The 13,344-nt window shown below is 48.7% G+C and overlaps 3 protein-coding genes across 3 annotated transcripts; 1 reads left to right on the forward strand and 2 right to left on the reverse strand.

The window, feature by feature from the left end:
• Positions 1-1,239: 1,239 nt before the first annotated feature.
• CTRU02_204116 (major facilitator superfamily transporter) lies at positions 1,240-3,002 on the reverse strand (the record flags this gene model as incomplete). Its single annotated transcript, XM_036728208.1, has 4 exons — positions 1,240-2,255; positions 2,322-2,623; positions 2,707-2,762; positions 2,856-3,002. 4 exons carry the CDS (start codon positions 3,000-3,002, stop codon positions 1,240-1,242), a joined length of 1,521 nt encoding a protein of 506 aa, XP_036579917.1.
• A 6,184-nt stretch (positions 3,003-9,186) lies between these two features.
• CTRU02_204117 (major facilitator superfamily) lies at positions 9,187-11,091 on the forward strand (the record flags this gene model as incomplete). Its single annotated transcript, XM_036728209.1, has 8 exons — positions 9,187-9,350; positions 9,405-9,520; positions 9,593-9,772; positions 9,844-9,920; positions 9,975-10,090; positions 10,148-10,692; positions 10,751-10,839; positions 10,897-11,091. The coding sequence occupies 8 exons, from the start codon at positions 9,187-9,189 to the stop codon at positions 11,089-11,091; spliced, it is 1,482 nt and encodes a 493-aa protein (XP_036579918.1).
• Positions 11,092-11,450: 359 nt separating this feature from the next.
• On the reverse strand, positions 11,451-11,546 carry CTRU02_204118 (nb-arc and tpr domain protein; the record flags this gene model as incomplete). The annotated part of the gene is made up of 1 exon (XM_036728210.1): positions 11,451-11,546. One exon carries the CDS (start codon positions 11,544-11,546, stop codon positions 11,451-11,453), a length of 96 nt encoding a protein of 31 aa, XP_036579919.1.
• Between the last annotated feature and the right edge of the window lie 1,798 nt (positions 11,547-13,344).

Below are 13,344 nucleotides of genomic sequence, written 5' to 3' on the forward strand. Positions count from 1 at the left end.
CTAGGCGAACTACTGTGCCTACAAGATACTGGGCATATTGCAAGCCCCATTCTAGGAGGTATAGGCTTTCTAGTTTGGAAAATGGCATTTTTCTCTTTGTCTGCATTAGAGGGAGCAATCCTGGTGAATAGTCTTTTCCGCTCGGTTGAATGTCATTGAAATAGCCGAAAACCAGCCTGAGATATTATAGAACCGGCAATATGCTGCCACTCTTAGATGATGATAAGCAGTTGCACCGGTATAGTAAGTGAAATGTAATGACTGTAATTTTGTATATGTGAAAGACGGAAATTAGAAGAGCAATGATTTGCCTAGTAAGCTAGTCAAAAAGGCTTGTTTGGAGGAATGAATAAGACAAGCTTGGTATAGTTATGCCAATGAGATCGGGGAAAAGCTTAACGCAAACGGCGTCGGCATCATAAGGCGACTAGCAAAGCTTAGCAACCTAGAAAAGCGTATGTCTTGTGCATGTAAGACAACTATCACTTCATCTTCGCTCAAGTGTTGGAACTTCCACAGCGATTTGACTACAGATTCAAAGCCGGGTTTTAAGAGTTCTCATATTCGCAATACCATGGACTAACAGTTTCTCTTTCATCTCGGGTCGCTATACCAACGGTTGCTCTCATCTTTGGTGCATATTTCAAAATGTTCTAAAATTTACTTCCCCTTCAAAGTCCAATCCTATGCTCAATCTAAGCAGTTGCCCACCCAATAAAGCCCCAAGGCCCATGAGTGAGCTTGGGATTCTTAACACCAAAGGAATAATGTTCTATGAAGGAAACAGGTACCATAACAAACATTATATAATTTTATCAGGGTTTCATTCAAGGCAAAAGATGACTGGGCAATGTCCTGGTTTAGTCAAGTCACCATGTGGGCGATGACACATTGACGGACCAAAGCGTAAACATTCGCAAGACCAGCTACCCCATGAGATGATGAGTTAACAGCCGTAGAAAGACATGCGCCATAAATATTCTGAAAATTGAAGCCAGGAGATCATAGATTGCAAAATCCTTGCGGAAAAAGGACCAAATACAGTTGCGATCGAAGCAAAATTGCTTAGTGGTATCATTGACGTCACAAGATCTGCATAGCAAGCTAGGCAATATACAAAAAAGCGTCCGTAGACGCACCATAACCAAAGGCGCCGTTTTCTCCAACGGCGCCTTAAAACTCTCCTTTTATCCCAGGTATATTTTCCAGAACAGTGGTATCGATCAAACCGGTATATGCTTAGAGCGTATACATAAAGTCAGGGCGCCTGTCGCCGGCAACCCACTGCTCTTCTTCCGTCATGCTAGCCCACTTGGCATCCATCTTGCCAGCTCTACGCTTAGAGTTGGCAATGCGGAGCGCGAAGTGCATGAAGATGGAGCCACCAAGCAAGAAGAGAACCTGGTACGCCAGAACAACGCTGTGGCCGGTGAAGAAGCGCGGGGACTCGTGCTTGAGGTAGATGTTTGATGAAACAACACCGTTCAGGTTACCCCAGCCGACGACCATACCCAGCACAAAAGCTCGCTTGAGGGAGCCCTCGGTGTTATTGATTACCCATGAGAGAGTGTTGGAAATGGTGGGGTAGATACCCGCAGCACCCAAAAAGGTTCCGGCGTACTGGATCTGCGGGTTCTTAGAGGCAATAAGCATGACGAAGCCGACGATGCCAATCGTCACGGTCGCAATGTTGCAGTAGCCGCGCCAGCGTGTGCGGTCGGCAATCACACCGACAGTGACGGTCAGCGCAGCAGCGACGGCGTAGGGAGGGACGGAGAGAAGCTGGCCCTTGGTACCGGTGTGCCCCATCGCTGACAAGATGGTGGGCAGGAACAGCGAGAAGGCGTAGAGAGGCACGAGGCAGCCCATGTAGATGACCATGTAGCCGTAGGTCTTCCAGTCCTTCATGGCAGCGTAGATGTGACGCTTGTCAAAGTCTTCGGCGGTACGGCCCTGCTTGTCGGCGATCAGGCGACGCTGGACGCGGATGCGCTCGTCGGGGGTGAGGAAGCGGGCGTTCTCGGGCCAGTCAAAGACCATCCACCAACAGAAAACTCCCACGAAAACGGTAGCCAGACCCTCGATGATGAAGATCCAGGCCCAACCGGGCTTACCACCGATGCCATCCATCTGGGCAATGGCCGCTGCGAGAAGACCGCCGAAAGAGCCGGCAAGAGCAGCAGCGGAGAAGAAGACGGCAGAACGGACACCGATCTCGGAACCCTTGTACCAGCATGAAAGGTAGTAGTTGACACCTGGAAAAAAATGGCGTTAGTTGAAAAACCGCAAGTAAGGATTGGTCTATAAAGTAGCAAACGTACCAGGGAAAAGGCCAGCCTCAGCAATACCAAGGAACCAACGAGCGGCGAGAAGACCCTGGAAGTTGTGGACAAGACCCATGAGAGTCATGATTGTGCCCCAGACGACGATGATGCCGGTGAAGAAGATGCGTGGTGTGAGACGCTTCAGCAGGGCGTTGGTAGCAGGCTCAAAGACAGCGTAGCTGATGAAGAAGATTGTGAGGGACAGGTTGTAGTCGGTGCCGCTCATGTTCAGTTTCTTTTCCATACCGGCAAGGCGTGCATTTCCGATGTTGGTTCGGTCAAGGAATGAGAGGAGGTAGCTAAAATCTTCATGTTAGCCATGCTTTTGAAAGCGCCCGCCATAGTTTCGCTTTTCTAGCAGTGAGTGGCTGTAGTTTCTTACAGGAGAGATAGCCACGGAACGAGCCATAGATCGACTTTCCACATCAATTTGCGATCCTAAATATCGGGGGAAAAAACAGTGTTAGCCATGCGCGATGTTTGTATCTCTAAACAACGGTGATCGCTTCACCGCAGAGAGCGGAGACGTACAATGGCGGCCCGTTCCTCGGGAGTCTTGCCGGCGTCGGGATCAGGCAAGTCGGCCAGCATCTGAGCCTGCTCGAGGTGCGCATTGTGGGTCTTCTCGTCCGAAATGTCGTTCACCTCGAGATCGCGTTTGTTGTCGTGGCCTGCCATGGCTGCGGGTTTGGCTAAGGTAAGGGATAGGGTAGATGTGGGTGCAAAAAGCGGCGGCAACGGCCTCTATCCGTCTGGGGATCCGACGATTGCTTTGTTTGCTAGCCCTTCTCTCGGTCAATTACTCGGGTGGTTCAAGAGCATACGATCATGGGACGGCCACGTAAAATGACGGTACAAAGCCCAGAGGTGAGAGGTGAGTTGGTGAAAGAACCTATGAGGATTTTGCTGCGGTGCAACGTGATAAGAGGAGAAAAGAGGATTGTGCGCAGGCAAACTAAACACCTCGAGGGATGAGGGGTAGATCAAATTCCAGATGGGATGAAACCTTAAGGAGTCTTTATAAAGGTGTAAGGTAGACTGGACGAAGGTGACAACATAGGATGGGCCAGCCCATGTTGGGGTCTGCCTGAGCCCTTGATTTCTTATGTCTATCTTTTTCTTCTCCGTCGCCGCCGAATGCTACCCCCGATCCACTCACACTCTTACACCACATTGGGAAACCCAACGGAAAAGGTACACTATCCATCGAACTACATACGCACATTTGGAGAGACGGCAGATGGGACTGTGGAAGTCATCACTGTGCGCGCATCCGTCGGGAGGGGTGCAGGGTACAAAGTCCATGGTACCACAGGCCACTACTCTGACTGCGAGGGGAGTTGGGGCTGCACATAGGGCTCATTGGTACGTAGTCCGTAGTATGCAGCTTGTAGCTCATCGCCTTGAAACTGCCAGGCAAGGGGGGCCCTGGCCCGAGTGGCTCGCTCGCAGTGGCAGTCCTGTCGTATCCCCCATGACGAATGGCGTCGAGTTGCATCCAACAATCCAAATTCTGTCCGTACGACCGGACTTTTGCTACTGATTGGCCGATACACCACCTTGGCCAAAGCCAACCGGGATTAGGCGGTCGCGGAGCGGGGCATGGTAGATGGGGTTCAGAGAGTGCCATGAACAGGAAGAGGCGGAGAACACGGCGTAGAAGACTGATGAATGGTTCGTTTCAACAGTTGACTCTTCAACAACCCAATTGCAATGGCCGTTGGGACTAAATGAGAAATCCATGACTCGTATCGCACAAGCCAAGATTTGCTCACCGTCATCTCTGGTTAGACAGCCTGGCTATCGGACACTCCTCACTCCGACGCGCGCTTGGGTTGGCATCGAACATGAAAACACAGGTGTTGTGATTTGGGGACTGATTCGCGACGTGTAGAAGCCTACAGTGCCCAGCGTCCATATCACGTTGTTGGCTCTGCAGTAACGGCCTCGAATAGGACCGAATGCTTGTTGGCTAAGAACTAGAAGATTCTGAAAGGGCCGGCCCTAAGGCAAATGAGAACAAGCTTAGATGTGCGAAACATTCAAGACACCACTAGCTCCCTTACCTCCACAGGGTTGGTTGTCACATACCTGTTCGGGGCGGGTGTTCCATTGAGTTCTAGCCACCCACGTTCGTTCGAGCGTAATGTGTTCATTAAGTTGGGTAGTATCGTGTGGAGGAATCTTGGAGACGTGGGGAGCAGAGTACGACTCGTGAAGATGACAGGGAACTGGACTCGGAGCGGAGATGATAGATTTGGGGTTGAATTTTTACTTTCTTTTTTATCTTTTCGGTCTTTTGGTTCTCTTTTTTTCCCCGTTTCTTCACCTCCCCAGCAGGTCTTTAGTGTGTCTGTTGCTCCAATATCCAGCACCTGGCGTCCTCTCTGCTTCCGTATCATCACCGACTCCATTTCCCCTCACAGTCCTCTCCACTTGGATAAGCATAAGAAACCAAAAAAGTAGTTCGGAAAGTGAGCGAGGCCTTGGCATACTCGCTAGACAAGGTTCCTAGGCCCTCTCGAATTCAATATAGAACCAATACCATAGCAGTGAGTGGTCCCCCCAATAGCCCCCCTCTCTGGTCCCCCGCAATCCTCCTATAGAGTTCCCCGCATGGAGAGAGTGCTAGTATGGCAGCACAGATGGGGGACAGTGGGCACTGGTTTATGGAGTATGAGTGCATTTGTGTGGTACATCAAGTTCGAGGATGGGGGACCCGGCAGTGGATAACGGATCACTGGCAGTCTAAGGGGAAACGCTGCCGACGAAAGTGTGGGTTCTCGCTGGATTTGCCTCCAGGCTGCGCCCTGATTGCTAGTGTAAACCTGGGCCAAGCCTTTTAGACATTGACTTTATGTTGCCGTCATGTGTAGTCACCCCGCGCTACCTTTGGTGTGGATTACCAAAGCAATGATGCCCAGCCTTTTGTGAATCGTGTACGGACTTCTCTCCGTTACAGCAACAACGTTGTAGATACCGGGCAAAACCCCGGTCTTGTCTATGGAGGATCCAGGCCTCCAAGGCTGGCGCAGCACATTTGGTGCGAATAGGATTTTGGTCAAATTATCGCGCATCGGGAAGAGGCCAGGCCAATAGTTCCGTATGACCAAAGTCTTGGAATGTCTGGGAGGGTAACGCCCCCTTGGCATCTACCCCAAATCTTTGCCTTTGGGGAACCAAATTCCAAGCTGTTTACTATCCCACCGCACGACCGACTGGACGATGAGATAAGCTTTGCGGCCATTGAGGTTGGCGTTGACGAGGAAGAAGGAGGCGCATTCGAATACACTAGCGCCACGTCTGGTCCCATCAGGTTAAACCACATTCTGCGGCAATATTCAGCCAAAATCGAACCTCATTGTTTTTCGTGGGGAACGCAGAGGAAGAAAGACTAAAACAGATGGCGAGGCGAGAAAAATCTGGATCTTGACGTCCAGCTTCCCCAGGTTTTGCTGCCAGTGTCGGCCCATCCCCGACGGAAAACACACCACTCGCCTCCTCTCCCCCCCTGCGGTCCACCCCCCTTCAAGCGGAGTTCCCACGCCCTCCCTTGCACCGACTGGAGGCCGGGCCGGTCGAATGTTGGTCTGTTGTTATCTGTAACCTGCTGAGAAATTTTTTTAATGGCAGACGGCCTCGAAAAGGCTTGCAGTAGTGACAACCAACTGACATCCTGTCATCCGTAACTGGCTGACGGCCCTATTTAGTATTATGCCGTCCGTGACCATAGACGAGCGGTTTACCACACTGCATGCCAGCCTTGCTGACGGATGCATACCATACCTCACATACACATCATTGATCCCAACAACCCCCGCTAGCGTGGGAGTTATCCGATGCACACTTCTTGCCCGGTCTTTTTCAACCATGCCAATCCTACGTGGCCACGCGATGGGCGCCATCCAAGTCTTGCTGCGCCCAATAACGGACTCTGCAAAACCGCGCCAGGGGCGGGAATGGGATCAACCCTATTTGAAATAACCATGCGGATAATTGACGCCTTCCGTATAGTAACACAGTATCGACCTTGATACGATGATGAGCGAAACGAACTAGTAGCATTGGCTATCGCCTGGCTCAGACTTGTTTGTGTGACTCGGGTTGTTGCGGAGGGCAGTCCGGGCCCGGCACAGTGGTTAAGATCTGCATTCATCAATCATATGACCAAAACCAGCAGTTTTCGTGAGGTAAGAAATTCGAACTGCGATCCGTGCATGTTATCAGATTTTGTATATTAGCATTTTGACCTGGGAAGCATTACGCCCGCCTATCTTGAGGGTGTCGAGACCAAATTACATATGCCATGGCTGCGGTGAGGCAAGACCTGTAGTTTGGAGGTGATTGTCTTTCCTTTTGCACATGTTCCATTTCGGATCACTGATTTAATGAAGAGACGTTCTGAATCTGCCATTTGTCTCTTAGATCCTGCTGGGGCAAGTAGCTGTTCTCATCTCTCTGGCTTCCAGCCTGGTATACGCCCAAAAAAGGCTCGCGGCGACAATATGCGGGAAATTCAATAACATTCCCTCCTTGGAGCCTGCTTTTTCCATGCTGTGCGACAATGGAACCAACCCGGATTGGAACGCCAGAAGAAGTTATTGAAGTTTGGCTGAGATTACAATGATTTGCAGGATGTCCGTCCGGACATCATACCCAACAAGAGCAATCGTCGCGAGATTTCGGATCTAGTCGAAACACGTGGTGTTTGCTTCTTTAAACGCGATATTTCCGTGTTAATTCGATCGGAAATGCCTTGGCCACGCTCCGAGAGATCACCAAGACATCGAGTCTGCCAATGGGCCCGCGACGTTGGCAGCTTGTGCATTTCGCACGGCGTGATAGCAACCTGAATCTTGCTCCAATATTGACGCCGCAGGTCCGCAAACGATCAATCACCATCTCCCAACACCAGTCATTTAACCCCTGTTCCAGGGATGTTTTCCCCTTTCAGCCTCCCGGAAGATGCGCCTTCTGCATCAGTCAGGGGAAGATGCAGGCACCCAAGCGATAGAATCCATCATATGCTTCCACCCGTCTTCTATGCCTATTCGAGGTGGACAGTAGGAATTGGTTGTCTCAACCACTTGATACTTCATCCATAAGAACCCAGTTTTTGCCATGCTTCCCACCAAATTCACTTTGTTTTGCTCACCGCCATTGCATGCGCCGAGATCTAATATTTACCAATACCCCTGTGATCACCTATCTGTGATTAATCCACAATACCTATTTTACAGGAGCAAACACGTCTTCATCGTCGGCATCTCCGTTCACCTCGATGATGTGCTCAAGCCACGTGGATCACGGTAAATATTGCCGGTTGAGCCGGGGGTTTGTTGTAGAAAGAAGAAAAGGAAAACAAGTTTTGGTTGAAACTAAGAATTTGAGGTTCGTGGAGAAGATTGTTGCTGACATTGAGCCGGACAGTACCAAAATGACGGAAACTGAGCCTCGACTAATGGGCTATTACGCCTGTCAAAACAAATATTCATATGAGAGTAAATAACCTCCATAAACTATCATTCTAGTCTAAATAAATGCTTGAGAGAAGTAACCTTGAATGATATGTCATAGCAACACAACGTTGCATAGGGATTTTATGCTGGACTTAGGAGCAATAAACCAAAGTTGTTGTCTAAAGTATGTCTACTGGATGGCAACGCTGAGTGATTTGCCGAACAGTGAGATTGATTTGGAATTTCCTTTGCTTAAGACAGATTGAGAATTTTGCATCAAAATATCACAACAATGAGGGTATGCGGACTTTTGTATCTCTCTGGGTGTTGTTATAGGGCGATGTGGTCTATCAATCTCGACATATCTAAAGCCCACAGCAGCTTTAACATATTCTCCATCCACGGCCATTACTATTTGTTCACCTTTACAAACTCTTACCAACGTTTACGTACATCTCTATTGCTTCTTCACTATCCGCCTCCGAATCCAACGTGTTTTAAATCCATATCACGCTCACTAAAGCAGCACGTGCTGGTGTCCTCAAACCGATACAAACCGATGGGCATGTCCAGTTTCTACGCTTTCCAGTTATGGGAGCCATTGATAATGGCAACTGCCTATGATAAGGGAATAATGCATCAACCTGAATGCTACCAGCACCTTGGCATTTGCAATCCTGGATAAGGGTCACGATTTCACAGGTTAGCATTACCCTAGATGATGCCTCAAATATCTTAGGAGCCGACTGGTATGCTTGGTCGTCTAGGATAAATATGTTAAGCCTGTGGCTGGCTCTGAGTAATGATCTCAAGTCTGGTAGCAAGCCAATGTTGCCTTTATCTCCACGTACCCAATGGGCATGATAAGGCATACAGAGACCTCGGCCCTGACATCATATCAACAATACCATCATGGCAAGATCTGTAATGACATATCGGAACCCCTGCTGCATAACCACCTACTACATCATCGCGGGCGATCGGCGTCCAGCAGAGTGACCCGCACAGATCCACCACCCAAGGCTCGCCTCCAGCGGGAATCCCCTCGTGCCCAGTCGTCTGCCCCTAGCGTAGCCTGATGTTATTTCCACCGCTAATACCCGCAGACTGTCAAACGGCCCTCGGATGACACTGCCGGAAACCCACCAACACCATTCCGAACCGGCACCGAATGGTCTGGCCGAGTTCTAGGCCTGCAGGAACCCCATTTTATCCTCGGGAAATTTTTCTTTGACCGACTTACGTTGTCCGGTATACAGTCGCACCAATCCACCCCGAAGGAACATGCGCCGTGCCTAACTTTGTCATCTTCTTCTTCAAAACAAGTAGACAGAGGCATCCTTGGGTCTTGGCAACTCTACCATATTTTGCTGTTGTTTCTATCAGTAGTCTTTGGCCACATAATGGCCGAACCCAAAGACGCCGGAGACAACGCCGGCACCGGCTCTGCCCCGGAGCCCCTGACGCTCCCGCTCGGGGATGCTGCTATAACGGAGCCATATAGCATCTTCACTCGCAAAGAGAAATGGTTTATTGTAGCTATGGTGGCGGCCGCAGGGTTCTATAGGTATGTGCTAAAGGTCTCTGAATGTTATATGAGCTCTTGCCTAATAACGTGTAGTCCTTTGCCGGCGAACATCTATCTTCCTGCAATCCCAAAACTGTCAGAAGCATTTGGAAAGTCTGTAGAGCTTATTAATCTGACTGTTACCGCATTTCTCGCAATGCAGGGTATATGTGAGTACTATTCTAGCGACGACGTAACCTTCAATGTGCAGCATGAGGCTAATGTGATTGATTGATGGAAAGCGCCCATGCTTTGGGGTCCGCTTTCAGACCGCTATGGTCGACGGCCAGTCTTTTTGATTTGTCTCACGGTTCTTATTGGGGCCTGCGTGGGCATTGCTGTCTGTCCTACTGACGCGTTCTGGCTCTTGATCGTCCTCCGGTGCCTCCAAGCGGCGGGTTGTGCGAGCACCATTGCTCTGGGTAAGTATACTACTTTTTATCTTTTTTCTCCCCCTTTCACAATCAGAAACCGTAAAGCTGACCTTCATAAGGCGCTGGCGTGATAGGCGATATATCGACTCCAGAAGAAAGAGGTGGCTTCTTTGGGATGTTTAATCTGGGCCCTATGGTTAGCCAAAATACTCAAGAAACCCTTGAAACTGTCTTAGCTTACGTGTTTTAGCTTTCGCCTTGTATTGCACCAGCAATCGGTGGTGCATTGTCAGACAAGCTGGGTTGGCGATCAATCTTTTGGTTTCTGATCATAATGGCTGTATGTTGCCTCTTCTTTATTCTGCTGTAAGTATCCTTAGTACCGCCCCGGTTTCGCTCAACTATAACCGATACGCTGTAAAGGTTCCTGCCAGAAACCCTTCGCAACCTTGTTGGGAATGGAGGCATCGCCCTCGGAGGAATCTACACTCCCCTGGTTCCAGTAGTAGGCAAATCTCGTAAGAAGCAAAAGTCATCTCCCTCAAAGTCTGGGGTTCGACCAACTCTCAATCCTTTCGTAATTCTTATCTACCCAGATGTTGCCATCACTCTAGCCTTCACAGGTATAGTATACGCTGTCAATAATACTGTTGTCACAACTGTGGCATCGTCTTTTGCTAGAGTATATCCTTGGCTATCTGAGACGGCACTTGGATTGTGCTACCTCCCGACGGGCTTTGGGATGATTGTTGGGAGCACACTTACTGGCAAGTTTCTTGACTGGGAATACGCCCGTATAAAGAAAAGAGTCGAAGAAGCCGACGGCGCTATTGATTTTCCAAAGGAGTATGCGCGCCTGAGAACAATGCCTGTGTTGCTAGTTCTTTTCTCAGGGGCGGTAATAGCATGGGGATTTTGTGTGGACAATGGTGTGCACATTGCCGTGCCTCTGTGCCTACAGGTTGTTTGTAAGTTGGAGGCTTCTATCGAGTCCACTTGTCTTGGATGGTAAACTGACATTAAAAGTGGGATATACCTCGATCTCAATCCTTAACACTACAATGACCCTAATGATCGACATCTTGCAAACAAGAAGCTCGGCAGCAACTGCTTGTGTAAGAAACTGCCTCACTATAGATATCCCCTCGATCACATGCTCACCATCTTTGTAGACAAACCTCGTCAGGTGCCTCCTTGCCGCTTTACTGGTGGCTTTGATTGATAGGATGACTGCAGCACTTCGAGTGAGTTGGAGTTATGTGTTACTAGGCGGAGTCTGCGCATTGCTTCTCCCCTTGATGTATATCGAAATGAAGGTTGGGCCCAAATGGAGGATGAGGCGGGATTTGAAGTCTATAGATGAATAAAGCTGCAGCGCAGATAGATCGTCTGTCTGCTGATGATGACTGTCCGCGCTACAAAATCTAATAGGAACGGGCAGCTCGCGTGAGCGCCCAATAGTACCTACCTAGTCATGCCGACTCCAATTTCCATCGAGAGAATTCGCATATAGTTCACCGCAACTTTCTAGGGAATTAAAGAACCGCTTAGGGATTCATTCCAGAAGCACGAATGACTTGACAAACTATTCGGGACTAGGAGGTCCTAACCGTCTTATCAAGGCATATAGATTCGAGAAACAGAGAAAGTATTTCATCTTAAATTAAGTACAAAATGTTCTTTTTCCAGGAACGCTTTCCATGTAAGCTACAGCCGTAGCAGCCACCTAAATGCACTTCTGGTGTTTGTGGTTATCAGTATAGTCACGAACCCCTTTGATGACCACGCATGGGAAGTTTTCCAAGGCACCAGCAGCTTCCATCTCCGATGTAATTATATTTTTCCTCAGTGCAACTTGACCTCTATGTTCGCCTGAAATGACAATCAAAGTTCTCGAAGGCGACAAGGCCAAAGTGTATGCTAGGCAGGATAGTTGTTGATTCAAGAGAAGAGCGTGAGAGACGCGCAAGTTGAAGCAGCCTACTGCTGTCGCAATTAAATTCCTCACAGTCATCAGTTCTAGCCGTCTTACAGGTCAAACCATCATTGCCGTTGCAGATTGCACAGCCGGAAGCAAGGCTGTGTTTGTGTCGATTCGTCCACTCGAAAGCTTACTACTATCGGTACTATGTAACTTATGTTTGACGTCTACAAGCAAGTCTTACAGGTATTAGAGGAATTTCTCATTTAAACCTTTACGATCGTACCAGTCTTTCAATTTACCTGACAAATTTACAGCCACAGACGACGGTTTCTCTGGCATTTCCCACAAGTTGATCATTCTGAAGATTATACGAAGATGCTATTTACTAAAGTCTTAAGAGATAAATCCAGAATTTAACTTAATTCATAGTTTGTTAATTTAGGTTGAAATGAAAGACTTAATATCTTAGGTAGCCCTATAAACAGACTGAAAATAGTAAACAGTAACTAAGTAAGTCTAAAAAAACGGTATTAATACAGCATAAATTCAAAGCAAGTCACCAGCCCTCGTTAAAAAGAACCTAAACAGCCGGAAGATTTCGATAAGTAATCTTAGCAGCCTATCAGCTTTCGTTTTATCAAAAAGAGCCGTCACGGATGAACAATTAAAAACTGTTATAAATAAAGCTAAGTTCAAAGACTACCTTACTATACTTTATAAGAGGTTTTCTACCAATGAGACATAGCGTGATCTAGAGACAATGTGACGGTGGAAGATTCGTACACTCCAGCGTCTTCAGTAGTTATCTATTAGTTTTAATTGGATGTTTAAAGGGCAGCTGCATTGTCTCCAGAAATATACGCCGCACCGCAGAGCACGTGGTTACATCATGGGCGTTCCTCCACTATTTCCCCGGAGAGCCTTACCGCAAATCAGGCCTTTAATTGCCTCCTGTTGCGTTTGCGTTGCCTCGACGTTTCGGTTTTCAACGCTGCTCTCAAACCTATATTGACACCGACAACTGTTCCACAAATGCCACGCGACACTTTCTGACCCTATCCTTCAAGCGTTCGGCTGATTTCTTGGTGCTGAAATGGACCGCGCACAAGAGGTCCGTCTGCTGAGCGCCTTTGGTGCTAGGCTCAATAAGACCGCGACAACAAAGGCATGTCATGGTCTTTCAACTGTGATCATGGGCTATACCATCTCTAAAGACAACACTGCGGGCGATTCATACCGAAACGACTGTATTCTTAAGGAATGGGGCCAGAAACGGGAGCGGCATGACCCTCAGCAGCAATCTCGCATGCGGCCAACCCAGCAGCAGGAGAGTCTTTGGCCTGGCATCCAGTTGCAGGCGGATATCCCCAAGACCTGGCAGGTAAATGGCGGCCCACGATCAGAGCAATTCGCCCTGGTAAATATGAGCTGACGTACCGAATTGCTAACCACTGTCACAGTCGTCACAAATCGACACTTCTCGATCAACCGCTACCTCGACAGTTTGTGAGACGTGCGGTCAACGGTTCGGCAACGCAAAAAAGATGCTGCGGCATCGGCAAGAGGTTCACTGTGATCTTCTCAGCCCTCAGTATATTTGCAAGTGCTCACACCAGACTGCACGCAAGGACAACTACATCCGGCACCTGCGAGTATCTTGCAAGATGAAACTCGAACCTGGTCTTTTATTTCTTTG

This window comes from Colletotrichum truncatum (assembly GCF_014235925.2).
Source record: "Colletotrichum truncatum strain CMES1059 chromosome Unknown Contig_0002, whole genome shotgun sequence".
In the NCBI taxonomy this organism is placed as follows: domain Eukaryota; kingdom Fungi; phylum Ascomycota; class Sordariomycetes; order Glomerellales; family Glomerellaceae; genus Colletotrichum; species Colletotrichum truncatum.